Source organism: Leptonotus elevatus, chromosome 11 (genome assembly GCF_054856555.1).
Source record: "Leptonotus elevatus isolate MCC_2025b chromosome 11, RoL_Lele_1.0, whole genome shotgun sequence".
NCBI lineage: Eukaryota > Metazoa > Chordata > Actinopteri > Syngnathiformes > Syngnathidae > Leptonotus > Leptonotus elevatus.
In genome coordinates, this window is record NC_141249.1 from 5,457,403 (window position 1) to 5,481,256 (window position 23,854).

Consider the following 23,854-nt stretch of genomic DNA (forward strand, 5'->3'; position numbering starts at 1 on the left):
GTTTGACCGCTTTGGAAAAAAACATAATCCCCATATCTGGTCCACCACAATGAGTGAAAGTTAGTAAAATAGATTGTATTTCTATTGTGCAGTTTGAGTTTCTATTTAAATTTAGAATTCCTTTGAATGAATAATTTGTGGTTAGATTAACCCTAGGCGGGGGATTTAGTAACTGGTGTATTGAGACAATAGAGAAAAGCTTCAACAAAGATGGCTATTTAGAGTTATTATCTCAAGAGTACATCTTGAATTACACCCCCTTTTAGTCAGGACTTCATAAAAGAACTATGCTGGTGTCATTGATTGTAGGAAATGTATCATGTAAATTGACTGCTACTCTGCCAATTACTTGATATGATTTTTACCATCTCTAGAATGTTTTGTACTGCATCTTTGAACGGCTGCGGACAAGTCAGCGTTTGATTGTGGGTCAGGGGAGGCCACGGGCCCACAGTGACCTAGGCAACTTCAGTCTTCTCAGGTTTCAGAGGCCAGCATTCCTCCCTGGCTACTCCATAGCTGTGAAAACCACAATGCAGCTCCAACAACAAACACCGGAGGCACTGGAGGGAAAAGGCAGCAGGAGTTTCTCTCCTGGTTCAGTTCTAATCTTGTTTTTGTTTGCTTGTTCCTGTTTATTTGACCATAAAAAAAAACAAAAAAAAACATGCCCTTGTTTTTTATTCCATGAAGGCTGCAAAGGAACAACACACTCTTTGGCAATTCATTAAACATTTGGTTTCTCAAGGTTGACTCACTTTTCCTCAAGAGCTGGTGGAAGCAATGCTTCAAATTCAGCTTGTTTAGAAACTCATCTGAAATTGCACCACTTGACATCTGTGACTTAGCGTTGCTTTAAACTCAGAGGTGAGAAATTTCATGGCCAACGATAACAATCCGAAAGGAATCTGGTTTATTCGGCGTGCACCGTGCAACGTCATTGCTGTTCTGTGTTATGTCTAAAAGGTGGCAGGAAAAGGCTGCAGTGGTGGAACCAGGCAATTTTAGGTGTTGGGCACTGGGGCCGCTTACAGGGAAGAACTTGCTCAACTGCTGCTCCTGCACAAACGTCAGTGCTGTCTGTTGGAAGTGTGCGTGCGTTGTGTGCGTGCTTGTTAGGACTGCCAAGATGAGTCAACTAGTCACGATTATGTAGATTAAAATAGTCAACAATTTAATAACCAATAATGTCTTCTTTTTTTTTACGCTTTGGTTTCCTCTAAAAACTGGCTCGTGTCCCGTGGCCGCAGTAGTTGTAATCCAAGTTATCTGTGATGATTAGAATTAATACAGTACAATCAATTTATGTAGTTGAAATTAAAATTTTCAGTTGATTTAGTCAAGTACAGCGATTCAAATATAGATGATTCCAATTCAGTTTCTGTTGGTACATATTTCATCCCATGATGTTCTAACAATGAATGACGTCGTTTGCTTCTCATCAACTTAAGGTTTAAAGTGTAACTCGAATGAAAAGCATATCACTGCTCCTGGTTATACTGCAAATGCTAGCGTGATGTCAGTCAGAAATATGAGGGAAGACTGCACTACTGTAAAATTTGTGAAATTCACTTCATCACTTTCCCCAAAGCTGCTATTCTTTTTGTATCACAAGAACCTCAAATCATCAAAATCTGACATTAAGATGTTTCTTTTTTGCCCAGGCAAGGTCATAATGCTACGAGTCAGCATGCAATGGAGTTTTGGGAAATCAGATGTAAATATTGATTTAACCTCACTGTCTTGTTACCTATCTGTTTCTCTGCAGAGGATTTTCAACTCGTTCGTGTACACCGAGAAGACATCAAATGGAGAAACGGAAGTCCAGCAGGTGAGCGACGCCAGAGGCCCTTCTCCTTTCCTCATGTGTTTGCTGCACAGATGGTGTATTGGTCTTGTCCAGGGCAGAGTTTATTTCAAAAGCAACATACACACACATTCATGGTCACGTTATTCAGTTGGTTCAAGGAGAGACAAGGTGATTTTGAAGGGTGTTAAAATTCTGCTGCTGCTGTTGCTGCTTCTGCTGTCTCATTGGCTTTGAAGATGTGCCTGTGTTTGGACTCTTCTGTTTTGTCGCACTCTGCTCACAATACAAGCGAAGTAGTGCTGTCATCAGTCAGTCAGATGACTTTAAAGTGACAATGGTGTTCATTCAGCAAATTAATAGGAAAGGAAACTATGACTGTAAAACTGCAGGAATTTGTATTGTATGCGAATATGATTGTGTGTGTCAGTGCATTTTCACTCGTGCGTGTACGGCCTCGGAAAAGCGACAAACAGTCAAAAACAGACTGGTAAACAGACACCCGAAGGAACAGACAGCTTGATGTTTGCATTTGTGCTTGTGACAGCAGTGTGTGTGCGTGTATTTGTTTTTGTGAGTGAGTGGCAAGAATGTGTGTGTGTGTGTGTGTGTGTGTGTGTGTGTGTGTGTGTGTGTGTGTGTGTGTGTGTGTGTGTGTGTGTGTGTAAAATACGTACAATATCCCTGAGCTCTCAGATATTTACAAATCCCAAAGTCAATTCAATCTAGACCATTAGAATCTCTTAGAAACACATTTCTGTTACAGATTTAAATAAAAAATCTCCTGATTGCATTTTCCTTCCTACTTCTTTGAACATGTAAGGTAATATTTTCTCATGTATGGATGTTTCAACAAGTTACTTCCAAAATGTAAAATATTCTGTTATAATTTCCTGTCCATTTGAAAGTAAATTTTGTTTTGTAATAGCACGGTTTATTCTTATATTTCTTCTACATAACTTTTAAGTTCTATCAAGCCTTCATGGAATGCAAGCTTTCATGGAATGCATAACGATCGAATTTCAGCGTCCTTTTGCATTATGGGAACAGGAATTAATAAGCTTCGGCTTCATCCCCTTGGCCCTTTTTCTTTTCGGGTATTGTCCGAAAGGAAAGATAAACAATATAAACAAACAAACAAAACAAGCCAATGTCAATGTACAAAACCAGGAAGTAGAAACCTACCAAAATAAAAGCTGTAACAGCTCCAACTAGGGGTTCAACCAACTAGCCGACTAGTCAATGCATCAACTTTACCACTCAAATGGTTGCTTTAGCTTAATATCGATTAGTCGCCACTCATATTTTGGCATTAACATGTTAACGTTTGGAAATATTTGACTAAAAATGAGACCGGTAGCACGGTCACTTGCAAAATTCACAAGTTTACATGATCTATCCTCAAGTATAATAAATGCACACCCTTCTGAAAAATAACACTAGCTAACGAGCAACCTTCAAAAAAATAACATAACATAACTGCACGTGTGCCACAATATATTATTGCAAAACATCACTCCTGTATTTTTCATTGTATACTATTCTTATTTAATGTGGCGAGTAGCAACCCTGCAGTTGTGTTAGGTGAATGTGAATGTGCTGCAGTCTCAACTCAGAAAATTTGAATGCAAATTAGAATTACCAACCGAGGTTTGCGGTCACGTCTGACGGGTTGACCTTTAAAAAAAAAAGTTTGAACTTTGGCGCATATTTTTCCTATTCATTTTTGGTCATCCTCCAAATTGTCATGTGAGGAAATCAAAATGACACTACAGTACATTTTTCACAAAATGAAATAAACTCCGGTTTCTTGCCACAAATTAAAGTAAAATGTCAGTTTTAATTAAAAATAATTTACATGCTTTTCCATGGCCTACTGGCCAGAAGTACATTATTGGCCATATAATTAAAATTCTGTCTTGTGTACTATCCTCTATGTACACATACTGATTGACAGACGTTATTATGATCAGATTATTATTTCCGTTCGATAATGCATCAACAGTGAACTAAAAGTCAGCTATTGATTGTAAAACTGGTCAAACTGTGTAGGATGGCATGACTTCACAGAAACCTAAGATGAGCAATACATTCTGACTGCGTAGATTACCGTATGGAAAAATAAATAAATACAGTAAATAAAAATATCACCGTTTTTCAGTTGACCATTTCATCCCACCTGCTGTTTCGGGTTTTTAGAACAAGTTTGAAGAGTTTATGTTAATTATATTCCCACTTTAATTTTCTTTTAAATATGGCCCGCAGTCTTGCATATACTCTGTTATACCATTGCATGATGTATTTCCAAAATTTTTGGGTCGCCATGCGGGTGCATCATTTTGATACAGTTTGTAAAGGTTTCTCTGTCATGGTATGGAAGTACATTATTATTACTGTATGCTTGTTTATGCATTCAGCAGCATGTCCGTCACGTTTATGAAGTGTGTTGCAGCAATACTTGCCTGTTTTTAGTGTCACTTAAAGTGTTCACATGTGCCCTGAGCTCACACAGGTGCAAAGACTTTCATGTTGCTGCAAACATCCAGTTTGAAATCCTCTTGAGAAAATGTTGGTTTACTGTGTGTAAATAATAATTAGTCCCAGCAGCATTGGCTTATTTCTCATCAGCAGGGCAGATTGAATAACTTTATTGCCTTGGCCATCTCACTACATGGCCATATATTCTGTCCATAAACCTTTTTGAAGTCGGAAGCTGCTAACTCAGACGGCTTCTCTCACATAGTTGGCTTGCACCTTCTCCTGGGCAGAGGGACTGTGTGCTTTAGCCAAAGTGAGGTTCAATTAGAAGTGGATGTGCGGGAAAAAGGTAACATAGAAGAGCATCTAACATCTTTTAGGGTTTTTTTCCTCCTGGAAATGTATATTTCGGTTGATATATGCAGACATTTGTCTCCCTGCTCGGGTTTTGGGTGTCTTCGCTTTTTGGAGTCATATTTTCTTTCTTGATATATACTGCCAAAATTGATATTTTGAACATGGAACTGTTGCCTGCAAGTTATGTTTTTATACTGAAAGTACTTGGCAAATCTGTTTCCTTCAGATACATTTGACAATTGTTGGCTTCTTCACATGGTACACCTGCATCTAATAAACCTGGGTGCAAGCCAGTGCATCAGTTTATACTTGTAGGACTGATAGACATGTGAAAGGAACGGAATTATCTATTTAATTTTTTAACTATATATTTTATTGGGATGTAAATAGCAATGTTTGATTTTCTAAAAAAAATCATGGACTGAGCAGTTAAAACACCAAAAATAAATAATCATGAATGAAACAGAAACAAACAGAAGTTCAAAATATGAAAAACACAATCGTCACTAAGGGAAGTATACTTAAGACTTCACTTATCTAGTCCTACACCTTATATAAAATCCTACAAGTATACAATACTTCCAAAACAATGTAGATATAATTAATATTGTAAATATATATATATATAAATATTACATATTATGCAATAGTTCTCAACAGTTGCTGTATACAAAACATGCAATTCATCACACTATAAACCCTTCCAGTAAACATTGCCTGCAATGTCTGTATATTTCCTGGTAATAGATTATTTTTAGCTTTGTAAATTGCCAAACAATTTAATCAATAAATATATTCGTTCTGTACAATATGAATAATTTATTAGTAATAATAATGTTTCATTTGCGCTATTTCAGTGGAGATTTTTGGGCACGTGATGCTGTTTGAATCATCACTTTAATTTTGACACACCAACATGGAAATTTCTCATAATTACAGCACGCACGTTTTCATTAGTGGATAGATTTGACTGAAACTTGTCAGCCAATCGGAAAAAGGTTCCTAGAGTAGCAAACGAAACAAACAAACTAGATTGAGCATTTTGACAGGTTGTCATTTTTGAGAAATCTCGTCATGCTTAACTTTTGCTCAATGTCCTGTGGTAGCTGAGACTGGTAGAAACTGAATCGTCAGCGTCTCTGCTGGTTTCATCCAAGTAGACACTTACTTCTACAATTACCTGTACTTCAAAAAAGGATTCATCAACAGTCAATTCCATACAGCCCACCAAATTATTAATAATAATTTGATTGCTCAATTTAAACGGTTCATGTGGTACAATTTTGTTGACACTGATAGAAATGTGGAGGATGATGTGTTTTATGTCCGATTTAAGGTTTTTAAGTGACCTTATCTGTCCCTGAACTATCAACAACATTTTCGACACTGATCAACAACATCCGACAAAGCTGATAATGATACAGACTATTTTCATGGTCTATAATAAATAGTCGATTAGCTGGAACATTTCTCATATTTTTTTTAGCATTTTGGCCAAATTGGATGTTACGACACGCTTACGTGAAAAGTTGTGTTCACTGTTTGTGCAAACATTGTCATCACCATCTAAAATTCGCCAATAATGCATATTTCAATTCAAGACATGATGGGATTGAGTTTTACATTTGACTATTGCTTGGACAGACCTGGAGTCCCAAAATTTTTGTTTTTGTTTTTTTAAATATTAATCTAAAATGACTTCAACTTTCTCCTTAGCCAGAGAGAGCAGTGTTGATTTTGACAAGAAATTTAGTTTTAGTTACAGTCTTTTGACTAAAACTAATTAAAGGTTTAGTCATAATTTAGTTATCTGATTGTATTTTAGTTTTAATCCAATTTTAGTGGACAAAAATAAAGAGCAATTTCAGCCGACGCGACAAAATAAAGAGTAATTTTAGTTGACTTAATTGACAATTTAGGCAAATGTTTTCCTTCAGCATACATTTCAGCTTTTAGACAGAAAACTATAACACACCTATTTGTAACTGTAGTTTAACATGCAAGCCACATTAAACGCACCTGTGTCTTTATTTAATATTTATTTCAATAAAACATGTTGAACTGACAATGATATGCCATCTTAAAAGTTATTAGTTTTCACCTAAATTACAAAAAAAATGCATAATTGCCTGAGATTAATTTTACAGCTGCAACATATTTGAAACATTAAATAAGGTGCAGTGAAGAGTGGTTATTTACTCCCACCCGCGTTTCATTCCTTCTTCTGATTAGATTTTGTGAATTTTCATCACTGTGTTGTTTTTGTTTTTTAGTCATTGACAAAATTGTCAGTCAATTTAGTTATCTTCATCGTCTCAATGAATGGCTTCTATTTTAGTTTTTGTTTCAATTTCGTCTGGGGTAAAAAAAAATTGTGATGAAAAACATGCAGAAAATTTTCCGGCGACAAAATTATCTGCCATATAGCATGATTGTTTTTCTGCAATCTTAAAACCGCTTTAGAAATTTAAATAGAAGAAAATGTATCTCCTAAGGGATATCATCAATCTAGACTGATTGTTTCATGAAAGGAAAAACAAAAAGTCACTGCTCATACATTGCCTCATTCTTGACTCTCAATGTCTCAAGTGTCTTTTTTAAAATGTTTTTTTTTGGGGGGGGGGGGTATGCACCCTTCATTCTGTGTTGTGCTTGTTGTTAGCCGTTAGTGTCTAACAATCCCAAGTTGATTCTGTGAGGCAATCAGATGGCGCTGTGCCATGCCGTGGTATTGCGGTCCTGTGGTTTTCGTCACAACCCTGCTCATCCCTATATTAACCTCAACCATGTTCTCCAAAATAAGAGTCCATGTCGCCATTAGGACTACTGCCATTGGCTGCGGTTGAATGTTGCCTGGCAGTCGTCAAAATCCTCAGCACAAGACTTCACAGTGCACCCTGCTCCAGTGCGTCTCTGCAACCAACCCTGGATTTTGCAATCTCCACACACTGGTCAGGTCAGTCAGGGTGAGAAGAGAGAGAGAGGAGCTCTGTGTTTGCAAGAGTGTGGTTAAAGTGTAGAGCGCAAGTTGGACTGGCTTCCTTGTCTGCATTGAGGCAAACTGTAACCCAAGCTTTAGCTCACATGCTCAAAGCTTCTGGTTTCTCTTAAGTCAGTAAAAGTGGAATTTAGGCTCTGTACTATTCTGTCCCTCCCCCCAACCCATGGAAACACTCCCCAGATGAACATTGGCCCATATTCCTTATATATATATATTTTTTTAATAAAAAGTTCATTGCCGCTAATTGCTACGCTGCCACAGACATTATGTGTGTTAGTACATAACACATTTTTGTGTTAACTTTATTGTCTGTGTGTAAGTGCACATATCAGGAGCTATGTGTGGAGCTGTGTTTGTGGTGCTGTAGAAGTAATTGTGGGTTGTGTATGAGGTTCCTTTTAAACACCTGACAGAATTTAATGGTGACTTGATTAGGTGGGTAAGCGGTCAGTGGGTCACTCAGCAGTTTCCTGTTCCTCTTTTGAATCACAGCACTTTTGCTGGCACTGGTAATTATGGGATGTTAACAAAGGGCTTTAGTTACTTTCTGTGGAAGGAAAGGTTATTTTTAATTCAATCTCACACGCTCCAGAGTGAGCTCAACTGCAGGATTTGCTCCTTTAATATATGTATGTATACCTTGCTTTTGAGTGATGTTCTTGTTTCACAGTATTTTTATTTCCCAAAGGTTTGAAAAGTATCAACTTTCACAGTAAAAGTTTTTGTTGTTGTAAGTAATTTGTTTGACAAACTGCTCCCATAAATAAAGCAGGTTTGTTTTCACGAAACTATTTTGATGTCAAAACTAATTACAATTTACACTCACAATGCAACAAACGACTTTCTAATTATATATTTGTATTTAAATGTGGAAAAAATAGCACAAGGTTAAGATGTTGGATCTTCTAATACTCAATCTCCAATTTGAACTTTTTTTTTTAATGTGGAAAATTCAAATAATTCCGGTTGATGCCATCATATAACCTTTTTTACATATCCAGACAATGGTTTGAGTAATATTTTAACTAACTTTCATTTAATATTATTTATGTTTAAAGTTATTAAATTTATATCGTAAGTAGGAAAGTATCGAAAATTCAGTCACCGAAAATGCAGAAAATGACATTTTTTGTTTTTTTATTTGGTAGGTTTTTAAAGTGCAGTATTATAATTTAAGTTTTTCAGTTTTTTTGCATTGGTTTCCTCATTCTCGGTTTTGGCCAAGAATTTTCATTTAGGTGGATCCTTAATAATAAGACGAAACAACACCAAAATGTACTCTTCAATTGTGATGTTGCATGACAGAGACATAGTATACTCTGCATTTCCCATTATAAAAAGCTAATTATTTATAATATGTCCCTCCCCTTCAGAGAAAGTGTTGCTGAGGAAATCAACTTAACGTGACACACTTTTAAACATTTAACTGTGATGCAAGTGTATACAAGAAGTTAACGGCTTCATTGTAAAACTTAGGACGTACCTCTTCCCATTAACTTTGATGATGCCAAGTATGTTAGTATCAAATTGATGTGTGGTGGAAGAGGGAAGTATTGTTAGCATAAGTCCCTGTGTGTTTAATATTGTGGTTGTAACTTGACTGTGTTCCCTCTGTGCAGCTGGCTAAGAAGATTCGGGAGAAGTTTAACCGCTACCTTGATGTGGTGAACAGGAACAAGCAGGTGGTGGAGGCCTCGTACACTGCACACCTCACCTCGCCTCTCACTGCAATACAGGACTGCTGCTCCATACCAACATCTATGATGGAGTGAGTAACAACTGCTGTTGCTTTTTCATCTCCCACTTTAGTGTCTGTCTGTCTGTCGTAATGTTCAATTTCAATATAAACATAACTGAGGGGTCATTTAATATGCCAGTGGGGTTGTTTGTCAGCTACAGCCACTTGGTTTTATATTCAACTGGAAGGCTTTGAGGTTGGACCTAATAAGCTCCAAGTTGGTTATTTCCGACTTCGCTGCAATCTGAAATACAAGATGAAAACGGATGACATCAAAGTCTTAACTGAATGTTCAGTGTAGATATGTGTGAATACACTGTAACCAGAAGGAAAGGAAAGTGGTGGACCACAAGGCTGTAGTTGCATTCAAACTTGTAGGTACAGTATGCAATGCTGTGCATGTATGAGTGACAGTCAAAAAGAATAGGCCCAATTTAATTTAACCTACTAATAATTGAACACATCAACAAAACGTTTTTTTTCTTTTTTCGTTTTTTAAAATAAACCTTCTAACAAGTATTTAAGCTACAGTGAAAATTTCTGGTGGGTGGGGGGATCCATTAGTAGGTTAAGTCAATATGTAGTGTTTCTTTCTGAATGTATGGACCAAAAATGCAATAAATCTATCAATAAATAAACAAATAAAAGTGAAAATAAAAACGGATATAAAAAATATGATTCATAAATTAAAAACAAAAACTAAATATAAATGAAATAAAAACAAAAACATATATATTTGTAAATAAATACATGAATAAATAAAAGTAAAAATAAATACAAAATAAAGAAAACAACATTTAAAAAATAAATATACAAATACATTTGGAATAAATACAAAAATAAATGTAAATATAATTTAAATTAAATGTTAATCAATAAATAAAAATGCTCTGCTCTCATATTTATTTATTTCATGCTGCAGATGCTGTCTGTGTGTCTTGGGTTGAACTATTTGTCGCAAGTTGTGGTGACAGTGGACACGATAGTTGTCCATTGCTAGAGCTCTCCATGCACGCCGGCCAGACTTGTTCGCCTGGAGTGAATGAGAGAACACTCCACCATCGAAAGGCCGTTTGCCAACCCAAGACACATGTAGGACCACCCCCTCATTTGAATAACTTTTCATGACACATTTCATGCTGACAGCATCTGCAACATGAAATAAATAAATATGAGAGCAGAACCTTTTTATTTATTGATTGATATTTAATGTATGTATATATATATATATATATATATATATATATATATATATAAAAAAAATTTACATGTATTTTTATATTTGGTATATTTTTAGATTTTGGTTTTGAGGTCTCGTTTTTTATTTTTGTATTTATTTTTACCTTTTGTTCATATATATATGTATATGTATATGTGTGTATATGTATGTGTGTGTATATGTATGTGTATATATATATGTGTATGTGTATATATATATATGTGTATGTGTATGTGTATGTATATATGTATGTGTATATGTGTGTATGTGTATATATATGTATATATGTATGTGTATATATATGTATATATGTATATGTGTGTATTTATTTTGGGTATTTTTGGTCCTCCATTTAATGCACATTGGCTAGCCTGCGTTCATGATTTGTAAAAATAGGGATTGTTTTTATGAAGAGGACAGAAAAGGCTATCATTTGGTCTGCGTTTGCTTGTACAATTTGTAGCACTAATACTACTGGTAATTTGCCCTCGGGTACAGGCACACTGAAGGCACACCGTTACAGTCAGTCGCTTATTCCAGTGGACTGAAATCAGGTTGAAAGTGAAGCAAAGGAAGAGTGCTGCTTTCACATAATCTACAGTGGTGCAGCTGTCGCCCATCTTTCATCCCTCTCACTCTCCATTTCTGTCTGCCTCCCCCGACTCGCCATAAGCAGTTATTGCTCTCTGATTGTTTGCTTTTGCAGTGCAAACTTCAATTGCTCCAAGGTCATCTCAGTCCCGAAGGGGGGAGGCCGTCTGGCTCAGGACCAACTGGCCACCTGTAGCCATAGACAGGAGCTGATATTTATGTGGCTCGTGTTCAGTCTTAAAGCCATGGATTTACATCCTTTTGACAGTCAGGCTGAAAAAATTGTGACAGTAAATGGAGGGGTGCTTGAGTTGGAATGATGTGGGAACTCATCGGGCTATTGGGGTACGTTGGACATAGCAGGATGAAGTAGAGGCTGATAGGCCCAAAAACTTCAAAGCGTCTTCCTTGGGGGAGGGGGCAATGCGCTTTCATTTTCGTTTGCTCGTGCGCGATTGTGAGATATGCACATGTGCGCGCACTTCCTTAGTTTTGCACATTAGAACAGCTTGCAAATTTAAGGAATGCATTTTTTGGGGGGTGGGGTTATGCAGATAAAATTCACAATGCCACTATGTGTTAAATAATGATTTTAAATAGTGATTAATAGGATGCTTCAATTCCCATTTCCATGGGAGAGCAACACGGAAAGCTTGGAGGTTGAATCTTTTTGTCAAATGACATTTTAAATATTGTTGGCATTTATGAGCCGTCATTATTTGTGGGTCACACAGGAAATAAATGCAAGACTTAAAGATTCCACCTTTAAAAAGAGCTTTTCCAATTTTAGGTGTCTGTATTTTGTCATTCTTATTGAGAGAACAATTTGTTAATCACCGTATGAGTTTACTGAAAATAAAAAACGTCATGGAGTTAATAAAAGAAGGTGAAGGTGACACTCATTCTGTGTTAAATTAAGCTTCTGTGTCTTGGAGTATCTGTTCGATCAGTTTAGAAGGGGCTCAAGTAAGGATTCACAATATGTCACAATATATCAGTTATCGAGCAGGCAATAATTTTAGAAGACTATTGAGGTCACAGTGCTCAACTTTCAGTATTATGCTACAATCACTGTTGTCTTCCCTTTACAATTTGCCTGAAAATAGAAACGGATGTGATGTGTGTAAGAAGCAGTAACATCCCAACATGATTGCTGCAGTCTGTCTTCACAATCACGCGGAGACACCTGACTTAATTTGTTTGATGAGAAGATTCTGCTTAAAAATGTTGCCTCTTGCTGTGATCTTATTTAGTCCCCCGAAAAGAGGCAGTCAGTCTGAATACTTAAAAAAAATTGTGCCAGTCATTTGCTGGTGCTCGCTATCTTGTACATCTTCAGGCTCATATCTAATTAGTGCATCAAGAACATTTCCCTTTTGGGCAGGTATGTGCAAATCAGTGCAGGATTTTCCATGAATTTTCTAAATTGACATGTTTACATAAGCATTCTGCAGTAGCCGTGAATGCCAACTTGAATACAATTAAATTTCGTATTGTACAAAGAAAATTGTGCTGGAATATTTCAGTGCTTTTGTCTGGTGAGGCAAAAAGCAATTTTTGTTTTTCCGCCTTCATTAAGATTCCTGATCAGAATGGAAGCCCCCTCCCGGCTCTCTCTCACTCTCTCGCTCTCGTTACACAGGTTTTGATGTGGAATTCAAAGCAGCTGCAAATGTATTTTTTATCTGGCGCACATTTTGCTGAGCGTCCTGCCCAACCTTCTATGCAAACCGGATTTAAGGAGAATAGTAATGACTTTGGCCTTATGGGACACTAAATGAGTGAAGTACAAACGCAAGCCGTACATCACAGCACCTGCCAATCAAACTGGGCCAGGGCCAGGTCGGCTAGCAGAGGGAGCCAATAAGTGTGTAGAGAGCGTGTGTTTTATGTGTGTGTGTGTGTGTGGCTGAGCTGAGGGGGAGTCGGACTGAAGCGATGGAAGGATCAAAGCTTGCAGCCTTGGTGCAGTGCAGAACAGTCTGCTTCTCTGCATACCTCCCCCTTTGTCAGCCCTTCATTCCAGAGATATGTGCTGTGGAAAGCAGTTAAAAAAAAAAATTACATATACAAATAAGACATTAAAATCATCTGGAAAAAGTGCATATTTATTGGTATTTAATTTTTCAGTATTAGCATCAGCCATGTGTAGAAACACTATGCTGAAAGACGTACTGGCTGTTTTTGTCACCTCTTTAGCACATGTGGGTGTGCATACTGTGTGGCCGTGTGTCACCGTCTTTCAGTCCCACTGTTGACGTTTCTTTGGCCCCCTTCTTCCACTCTTGGAATTCATCATGTGTCCGACTTTCTCTGTCTCTACTTGCAGAGTTTTTTGTTGTTGTTGCTGCCATTGCTTTTGTTGATAATTTAAAAAACAGACCCTCCTGAAACGAACACAACCTAATCCTAATTGGCAGTTCCATGCTTCCATATAAATGGTTTTCTAACACTAACTATAAAAGAAATACTTGATGCTCAAGAAACCAACCCCACTAGAATCGAATTGGATTTCATACAAATAAATGAGGATTGTAAATTGTCTATAGTAATCCTGTTACTGGCTAGGATAATCAATATGCAAATAGTAGTCATATTAAGCATGGCAACTATTACAGGTGTGCTATTACATTCATAATAATTTTTTGTGAAACTTTTTTTTTTGTGAATCAAGAGGAATCAGGTTTTGGTGTTTTTATAGACATACTTCCCAATGGACCTTTCCAGCGTTGATTTGGATTATCTAATTACATAAAGAGCACTTTCTTCAAGTCATATGTATATCTGGGAACATTACTTTGTTGGGGAAAACACGTTTTGGGCAGTTTTCCATGGAAAATGTTATTCACGAAGAGTCATAAATCCTACTTTAATAAGAGGTCTGGGCAACAGATGAATGTAGCTTGAATGAAAAAACAGGGTATTACTTTTCACCAGATGTTTTCTTTAATTTCATTTAATTCACAACAAACCATTTTTTCTTGCCATTCATGCCAATAGTGATGTTGAAATCCTAACACATGCACATTAGCACAGTCAGGGGTGCATGCAATACCTGTGAGTTGACTTTTATTGGACATAAAAGTCTGGAGTGGTAAACCTGTTGGTGCTGAGAGAGAAGCCAGAGCCGCTCCGCCAACAAATGGGTTTGGAAGTCTTCCATAAATTCTTCAATGTTGTGCCTGTTTGTGCCTCTTTTAGGTTTGATGGAAATTTCAACGCCAACGTGTCCAAGACCATCTGCTGCGACAGACTCTCTCCCACCGTCAACAGCCGAGCTTTCAACCCCGGAAGAGACCTTAACTCAGGTGTGTTTGTTGCACATTGCCGAGATGTTTTCTTGCACTGACCTGCATGCTTCTTCACAACTTGTCTTTTCTTTCATTTAGGGATATGTGCAAGTGTAGTGTAATGTAGGGACTGAGATGGAAATAATGAGCTGTGTGTGTCACTATGTTCTATTTTCCACTCCTGTTCTATACACTTCATTTGAAATCATTTTCTCAACAGCCTGACATCAAATGCACGTTCTTTGCCTTTGAACACACTCTCTGAAATTGTAATGATTTGTACCACCTGTTGGTAAGTTCTGTCTATCTATGTGTCCTCACTTTAAATTTGAATCATCGGGTTTAATTCTGAAGCTAATTATAATTTTTGCCAACAATGTGAAGATAAAATAGTATATTCCTAGAGATGCAAGTTGTTGTGCATTAGTGTAATATACTTGCCAAAGTGGATGTTTACATGAGGCCCTTTTGGGTGCGCGTTAGAGAAAACTTTTGAAAATGTAGCACAGTTATTTTTTTCAATTGTATTGTTGTAGTCATGTGTTGATCATGTTATCGAAACATTGACCTCATACAGATTGGATCCATTAGATGCTTTCCGAACTGCCTCACATATAGCCAATGACAGTTTAAGACTTTCCCTGAAAAGTTTGGCTCGTAAATTGTACAGCCTTTTTTAAGATTCCACTATAGTTCAGAGCTCCTAATGGTGGGGTTAGTGGCATGCCAAAGCATTTAGTTCTCCACCGTACAGAGGCTTTTGTGGTCGTACACCTTCATTCCCATTTGTCATGTTTGAATCTGTTTCTCCTCTTCTGCATCGCTCCATATTGTTCCAGACACGCAAGGCTGCTCTTCTCCCAACTAATCATTCAGAGTCTGTTACCATTAGCAGGGTTTTATTTTTCTTGTAAGTCTCCCACGCTATGTTCAATTTACTCAAACGCCTCTACCCCCTGCTAAGTTCGCCTTGACCCTCCTTGTGCTTTCATCGTATTCATTTTCTGCCATTTGTCTTGGATCATTCCAAACAATTTGCTACAGAAGGAAGGCAGGAGGGATGATGGCAGCTAACCATGAATGAAGACGGCATCAAAAATACAAATAGCAGAAACACATGAATTCAGGTACATAGAACGACCAGTAGATTCAAGAAAACTGAGTCAGAGTTCTCCATGATTAGATCCATCTTTTCACTTCCATTCATCCGGATTTTACTATCCTCTCAATGCTCAGCCATTACTTTGGTGTGTGCATTGTATGTCAACATTATTTTACTCTGCAGTCATGAAAAAATTATGGATAATCTGTTATGGGCAAAAAGCACAGATTTCTCCCACACTTCTCCATTAAAGTTCAGTGTTCAGTTCATCTGCAGTCCACAATTGTAATATAAAGGATTGTTTCTCTGTGTTAGCTGGAATTTATAAGAGTATGTCACCGAATAGGGGTGGGTGATATGGCCTAAAAATTATATCACGAAGAAATTTGCGGTGATATTTTTTACAACATTGGTAATAATTACTGAACAATAGATTTGTAATTAGTGCGTTGGAATAATAGAACTTTTATTGCTACACAATATTCAAGCCACCTTTTTTCCACAATTGAAATGTGAACAAAGTGCAAATATTGCAACCGTAATGGAATGAAATGGAAATAAAAACAGGCCAGTAGTGTTTACCCTGCGAGGTCTAATTGTAACATAACCGCTTAAAGCACATAAAGCACATTTATTTAGCAAATACAGAGAACAGAACACAAACCTTCAGAAGTCAGTGACAAATTGCATGAGTCAAGAAAGTCCATTATTTTTTCCTGTGTGGTTGATCCTCGTGTTGTAGAGGCAAAAAAACAAAACAAAAAACAAAAACGATACGGTAGCAGCCAGTCTGTGGCATCATGCTCTGTACATCGCAGGCAAGTGTGCTGTTGAAAAATGTTTTCCCCTGCGACTGTTTAGGCAGTGGTTATTTTGCCGTAACCGGCAACCCTCCTGTGAGCGTTATTTTGCCGTGAATGTCTCTAAATGGTAAATTAGAGGACCGAGAAAATGCCATGATTGCTTGTAGACATTACTAGCGGGTATGAACAATGCGAATGTGCATGTTTATGCCGCTGCGCAACAGCAACTAGCACGGCGTCTTGTCGAGAGCACGTTAGTTTAGCGGCCGGTTAGCAAAACACGTCAACAGTCAAAAGTCACGTCAACTATATGGCGAGTTACCGATCACGGTAAAATAACCACCGCGGATTGTTTATCTTGGCCAAACAATACGCGACCGCGTCAATATTATCCAACCACAGTCTGTTTTTTTCATAAGAAGTGCGTCTAATCAAGAGTGCTCCAGTAATGAACATTTGTTCACGCCAAACAACACAAGTTGTTTCTTTCCATGTCCTTCTCGCGTGCCTGCTCATCCTCTTAACTTTAATGGCAACAGCTGCACAATTTGCAAACTATTATATTTTTTGCATCATATCTGACCTCTTGTAACCAAACAGCCTCTGCACGACGTAGCTCACTCCCACTTTGCCGACAGAACTGGCTGCAGCTCACAGCCTCACACGTTCTGACATTTTTATGCAGCAGCGAGCGACGCATGTACGTCCAAATAGACACAAAGACGTATGATGTTACACATCACGTCAATTTCGGGATATTTCAATTGGAACACCCCTATCACCACATATACATTTTCCCTCTTCAAGGGCATTTCAACAGCAGCCAGCAAGCAGACAACAAATAGTTACCATTTTTTGGTTTGCCATGAGTTTCAAACCTGTGACCCGTTGGATCCAGAGCCCGATCAGTCTTAACAGTTGAGTCACTGATGAGCAATACTGATGCTAACGTAATCGTAGCAACAGGAATTTTTGACTGATTAGCGTCTCTCGGTTAGCTGGTTACGTCTAAGGCCTAAATACACCAATCCAACGTCTGGAGTCGGACAGCGTTGGACTGACGGCATGCGCCGTTTGATCAGTGTATAAATTACTGTTTTTAAGTCTGATCGATTTGGAATACGTCGGGGGGACGTTTCCACAAATTCGACATTGGGGGTGTTGGGGCATTTGATCACTGGGAGTGGCTGTTGGCTAGCGAATCAGCGCACGGGGCAAGAAGAAGAAGTGACGAACGCGGATAAACAGTACTGATGGAAAGCCTGGACCATTTTTTCCCCCGCTCATTTTGCGCATTGTCACCCGCCTGTACCCTCCGCATTTGAACGTACAATGTCTGTCTGGACAGAAGATCGAAAAGATGAATTTGTCTCTTTGGTTCAAGAGAGACCGGCATTTATGATATTACCGTTAAAGGGTATGCAGACAAAGGTATGAAAGCCAAACTTTGGCATGACATGGGGACGCGACTGGATATAGCAGGTAGGATTTACTTTTATATACGATACTGTGCAAAAAGCCAGAGGGTTTCATTCATGTGGGAGGACATCGTGAGAGAAAAAGTAACCGGTACGCTTTGTTTACGTTTTTATATCCCGCCCCTATAAAGAGGTTTCGTGTTGCTGTTAGAAATAATGACTACCGCCGCCGATTGTATGGATGGGAATTACTTCTCGCACATACGCTGACGGTATGTAATAGTTGAGGTCGATGCGGTGTCTATTTACAACTTTTTTCTACGCGACGTGCCGACATCTGGACCGACGCCTGGCGTTGGTCTCATTTGGCTGGCATCGGATTGGTGTATCAACACCTCACTGCTGACCTCTCATGCCGTCTGAGCAACAAATGAAAGGAAGTTTGCGAACTTGGATGCTGGCCGAATCTGAGAGACAAGCTACTTGTAGCTTAGCGCTAGCTAGGATTAGGCTAGTATAGTACAACGGGGATGGATTTAAAATGGGATCAAAAACTAAAAGTAAAAAAAACATTTTGGGTTTAGCTTGTAGGCCAGGTTAGTGTGCGGGATCCTTGAGGTTAAAGTAAGTTATTTTAAACAGAAAAGGATTTTTCATTTGTTAATTTGAGTTGATTCGGTACTCAGTCGCTAATAAACATGAATGACAGTAGCGAATGCTATAGAATAGAAATGCAGAACAAATGCTCAAGAACTACAACTAAGCAGTATTACACCAAAGCTGATTCATATTTATCAAAAATAATTAGGGTTGAGAATGTGGTCATTGCTGGAATGATATGATAATAATGATTGAATGAATAATAATAATAATAATAATAATGATATAAAACTGTGATTAAATCAACTACAGTAGACAAGATAAACATTTTTAACCGTTTACATGGTACCCCAGTTTAGGAAATTCAAGAGAAATAGCAATAGAAATGTTTTATTTTATATTACTGTCACTTATATTTTAATCCAAATGTGTTTGTAAAATGGCATCAGTTTGTACCAAATTGTATGCTTAAACAGACAGGATAGTTGTTTGCTGTTGACTGGCAAAGAAGAAGAAGAAGAATTGCAGCCTTGTATGATTTGTGCTTATGTGCGAATGTGGCTTGTAAGACTCCAAAACGTTCTTTAACCGTAGCAACCCCTACAACAGTTATTCAAATAATGCAGAATGACAAAACTACAATAATATATATCGCTGGCATTGGACCAAATCCTCATAAATTACAATTTGGTAAATGTAATATTTAAAAAATATATATATTAAAAAATTGGTCAGTCCACACGTGGGTGTCATTTTTACTGTAGTGTAAGTGTTGTTCTTTTTGATGATGCAATGTTAATGGTTGAACAAACCCGTCGTTTTTGGGATCTACTGAAAAGTGACTATTTTGGAGCTATATGGTAATATACTATCACAAAAGAAATGTGCAAACATTTGCAAAATGCCTCTATGGATTTGTGAGCAGGGTTATAATAGTTGTTGTTTTTTATTAGGTTTTTAAATTTGAGTTTTTTTGTTTGTGTTTTTTAATTCAGTTAGTTTTTATTTATTTATTTGTAGTTTTTATTAGTTTTCTTTTTTCTCTCCAAAAATGCTTCATTTAAGTTTAGTTAAAAAAACAAACAAAAAATTAGTACTAGTTTTAGTTTTTCTTAAATATAGAATGTTGGTTGAGTGCAAGATATATATATAAAAAAATGTCACTAAGTATTATGTAATAAATTAAACTACAATTCTCAAACGACAGTTTGACCTTCGTTCTGTACGGACAGAAGTACTAAACTAAACTAAATATTTTAAATGATCCTTGAAAGCTCATGTCAGGAGGGAAGAAGCTATTGGAATGTCTGCTGGTTTTAGTATGTATAGTTTGATAGCGCCTACCCGGTGGAAGGAACATTTGGTCAGCCAGCCTTTTTTTCCATATCAGAGCAGTAAACTCTGGAAATCTGTGAGTTTAAAACATTGACCTCCAAACTTAAAAGTTGGTTGAAAATGAGTCAAAACTGTGCCCATATGCAGTGAATGAATGGGGGGAGTGAATGATCAATCAACAAGCGTGATTGCACTCTATTATTATAAATGATTGATTTATTGTTAAGGGATTTTAGATTGTGAATCAATTGTGAAAAGCTCAACCAGGGACAATGGGAGTTGTAAATTAGCATCTGCTAAACTCTATATGCTCAACATCAGCTGCAAGCTTTGTTTTGTAATGTTTAATTGCAATGTCCCTGTCAAATAACCTAATAAACTGAAAATGGAAGAGGTGGTGACCAGGATGTGGAGGGTAGAAGAGAATTTTGCCGGCCTTTGTCTTAGTTCTTGCTGCCTGTAAGTTTTCAAGAGTGGGAAAGGAGATGATCTGATGATTTGTTCCAGATTCTTAGGCTCATCGGTACTTTTGCGGCAAATTACGGTCAAGCTTTTCTATTGTTCTTGTTAATGAGTGTTTTGCATCTGCTTGTTTATCATCCACACTCTTTGGTCATGTTTATGACCTTCACTTCCTCTGGAGGTTTTTGTTGGTCACCATTTCGCATACAGGGGATTCTTTCTCCCTCCTTCCCAATTTACAAACCTTCACACTCTTTGCAAACATGTTTATGCTTCCTTATCTAACCAGCAGCACAAACTTTGCAGTTCTTACCACCAGATATGCATTAAATCTAGGAGTGTATTTTTTTTACCCACTTTTGGGGGTAATTCATTTCAGAATCCTTGCATTACAACATGGCATGCATTTTCGGAATGACACCAGACATCATCAATCCCATAATTCCAGTTGTCTTCTCTGTTCAGTGTTGGCAGACAATCTTAAATCCAACCCAGGGATCAAGTGGCAGTACTTCAGCTCCGAGGAGGGCATCTTCACCGTCTTCCCAGCCCACAAGTTTCACTGTAAAGGAAGTTATGAACACCGCAGCAGGTAGAACACAAACTTTCTTAACTTTTCTCTCTGTGGGCACTGTCGGCCATACTTATCTTCTTCTTCCTCACACTCTGCCTTCCTCAGTCAGTTGAAGTAGAAGTCTTAGTCCTCCTCTCCTTCACCATCTTCATGCCTTTCTCTTTCTCACCCATTCACCTTCATACCAGTTGCTGGGGACCCAGGCGGCATGTTGGCGGCATGCTCCTTGACCACACAATGGCAGGAATGTGACTGGGTACCACTGCAGCTCAGTAGAATTTCACACCTCCACTGTTGTGATTTTTATTTGACTACCACTGAAAGACATCTCTTTCAATTCCATCCTTTACCTTTACATATGTTTTTTACACTTGGGTGACGAAAGAGGTGCCTTGACAATTTTCAGTCATGTCTTTTGTTTTTGTTGGGGCTTGTAAACTGGCACATATCTAGTGTGATTGTGTTCCTTTTCTTGCTTTGAGGGTGGATGTAGCTTTGTGAGTATATTACTCCACTTCTCCGCCCCATGTTATTGTCCACAGACCACACACACCGAGCTAACCCCCTCTAGCCTCCGAGATCCCTTCTATACCCACCCAGCACGTGCTCACGGACACACACAGCGATACACACTTAGAGGAAACCATAGAATAAATAAGTTTAAAAAGAAAATGGTTAACAGGCGAGGTTACTGTCTTTGTACAAACAAAAGCACTGCAAAGATACATTATGATGCTGCTAAGTTGCTAACATATAGCTATTGGAGTAACGGATTTTTCTTAAGATCAAGCCATAAAGTTGTGATACACAGTGACACTTCACTCTGTGTGTGTGTGTGTGTGTGTGTGTGTGTGTGTGTGTGTGTGTGTGTGTGTGTGTGTGTGTGTGTGTGTGTGTGTGTACTTGTACATACTACATTGTGAGGACCAAAAATACGTCTTTAACCAACAGATTGAGGAAATTTTTGTCAATTTACAATATATAAAAGCAAAGTGAACCCAGTCAACATCAGTGGCAGAGGTAATTTGTAGACAGCGGTGGCTTGGAGTCATGTCCAAATACAAATTTCCCATAAGAATATGTCTATATTAAGAATACATTTTTTGATTCTGGCATTTAATGTAAATTCTATCCATTATTTTCCCACCAACAAGCAAACAAGTCATTGTTTATTTTACCATTCACATTCACCAGTCATAAAACGCACACATATCCAGAAGTAAAAACCATCGCTTAGAATTGTGAAAAATTTAAAGATTTTTTTGGTCATTGTGCTATTTAGATATGATTTGAATGAATGGGTTATTAATCGCACTTTGCTAAACGTTGTTGACTCTGAATTGTTTTTAGGAAATGCATGAGATAGAATTACGATATAAGCAAAGCAGCGGCAAATATAATGTTTTCACTGAGTTTCAGAATCACTGAGTAGGGAATCAGGATACTGATATGGCTTTGTGTATTTGTGTGTATTTCCCACAGGCCTGTATATGTTTCGGCAGTGCGTCCTCAATCTAAACATATTGTTGTGATGGTGGATCACGGCGCGTCTGTTACTGAAACTCAACTTCAAATTGCCAGAGACTCAGCATTGGTTATTCTTAATGCAATAGATGAACATGACAAGGTACGGAAAGCAATTTTCCATGTTTTATTTTGTGACTTAAATTTTTTTTGCAAGGCCCTATACACCGGTACTCATGAATTCATTATCATTATGAAAACAAACATGTTGATGGCATGGATTTTGCATCACCATGGTTATTGATATCATTTTGATTCCTGTCAAGATCGCCGTTCTGTCAGTGGCAGACGTGGTCCGCTCCTGCTCACTGGACCAGTGCTACAAGAGTTTGCTTTCTCCGGCCACCAGCGAGACAAAGAGAAAGATGAGCACCTTCATTTCCAACATCAAGTCCTATGATGGCACCACACAACATGCAGCGGGCTTCCAAAGGTCTTTCCAGCTTCTCAGAAACACCAGCAGCCTCAGCAAGCAGAGCACCAGTAAGGGAATGGACGCACTCAGGGACTATTAACTTAACAAACAAGCTTCTTTATCTGATGTTTGTGTCCTTGTCCTCCGCCAGCCACAGACATGGTTATCATCTACCTGTCGTCTGGGATTACATCTCGAGACTCATCCGAGCCGGAGAAGAAAGCCACGCTCAGTGTGGTCAAAGAAGAGAACCGACACTTCAACAATTCTGTCATGATCCTCACGTATGCACTCATGAATGGTGAGTTCACCACTTAGCAGACCTTAGGAAAACACACATGCACTTCCAAAGTATGTTCCACACAAAGGGGGAGCTTTCATAAGCCTAATGCGAGGAGAGTGTTTGTTCCCTTCATCACGCTATTAGTTGTAATTTCTTATCTGAACTTCTTCAAGCTTTCGAGCCTGCTTATGCTAGGTCAGGGCTCAGCAAAATTTACTGTCAAAAGAGCAACTTTAGGGGCAAATAAATGACCAAAAATCTGCCTGGAGCTGCAATGTATTTGAATATTGTGATTAATGAAAAAATGTGCTAGTGTTAGTTTAATGTACTGTAAGGAAGTAATTAGAGTTGCGCCACAACAGAAAAATATGAAGCATCCAATACTTTGAGATTCATTTTCTTCTACCTTTCGTCTAGTGTTTTTGGCTTATTTATTTATTTATTTATTTATTTATTTTGTGAATTTTCATACTTAGTTTTTCATACATTTTTAGACTTTACTAACTTTCTGTCAAATTTCTTCTTTTTGGGGGGGCAATTTTCTGCCTCTTCTTCCTTTTTGGACATTTTGTGTTGTTGTTTTTTTTTTTTACATTTTTTCTTCCTATTGCTGCTATTTTCTGGCATTTTTGCTAATTTTGTGGACATTTTATGGTATTTTTCGGGATTTGTTCTTTTGTTTTTGGACATTTTATGCTTAGTTTTTTGAACATTTTTTGTTCCTGCTTTTCTGACTTTTTGGGCAATTTTGTTTATATTTTATGGTAACTTTTGGGATTTCTTCTTTTGTTTTTGGAGATTTTATAGTTATTTTTCAAATGTTTTCTTTTCTACTTTTTTTATTATTATTATTATTA

General features: G+C 37.7%; 1 protein-coding gene across 1 annotated transcript in view; it reads left to right on the forward strand.

Moving 5' to 3' along the window:
• The window catches only part of cachd1 (cache domain containing 1), a 70,671-nt gene that overhangs the window by 26,374 nt on the left and 20,443 nt on the right, over nucleotides 1-23,854 (forward strand). The window contains exons 2-8 of the mRNA XM_086090109.1: nucleotides 1,769-1,831; nucleotides 9,263-9,411; nucleotides 14,393-14,499; nucleotides 20,667-20,793; nucleotides 22,258-22,402; nucleotides 22,566-22,782; nucleotides 22,866-23,015. Coding sequence (XP_085946235.1) covers nucleotides 1,769-1,831; nucleotides 9,263-9,411; nucleotides 14,393-14,499; nucleotides 20,667-20,793; nucleotides 22,258-22,402; nucleotides 22,566-22,782; nucleotides 22,866-23,015 — 958 coding nt within the window. The remainder of the gene's footprint in view (nucleotides 1-1,768; nucleotides 1,832-9,262; nucleotides 9,412-14,392; nucleotides 14,500-20,666; nucleotides 20,794-22,257; nucleotides 22,403-22,565; nucleotides 22,783-22,865; nucleotides 23,016-23,854) is intronic.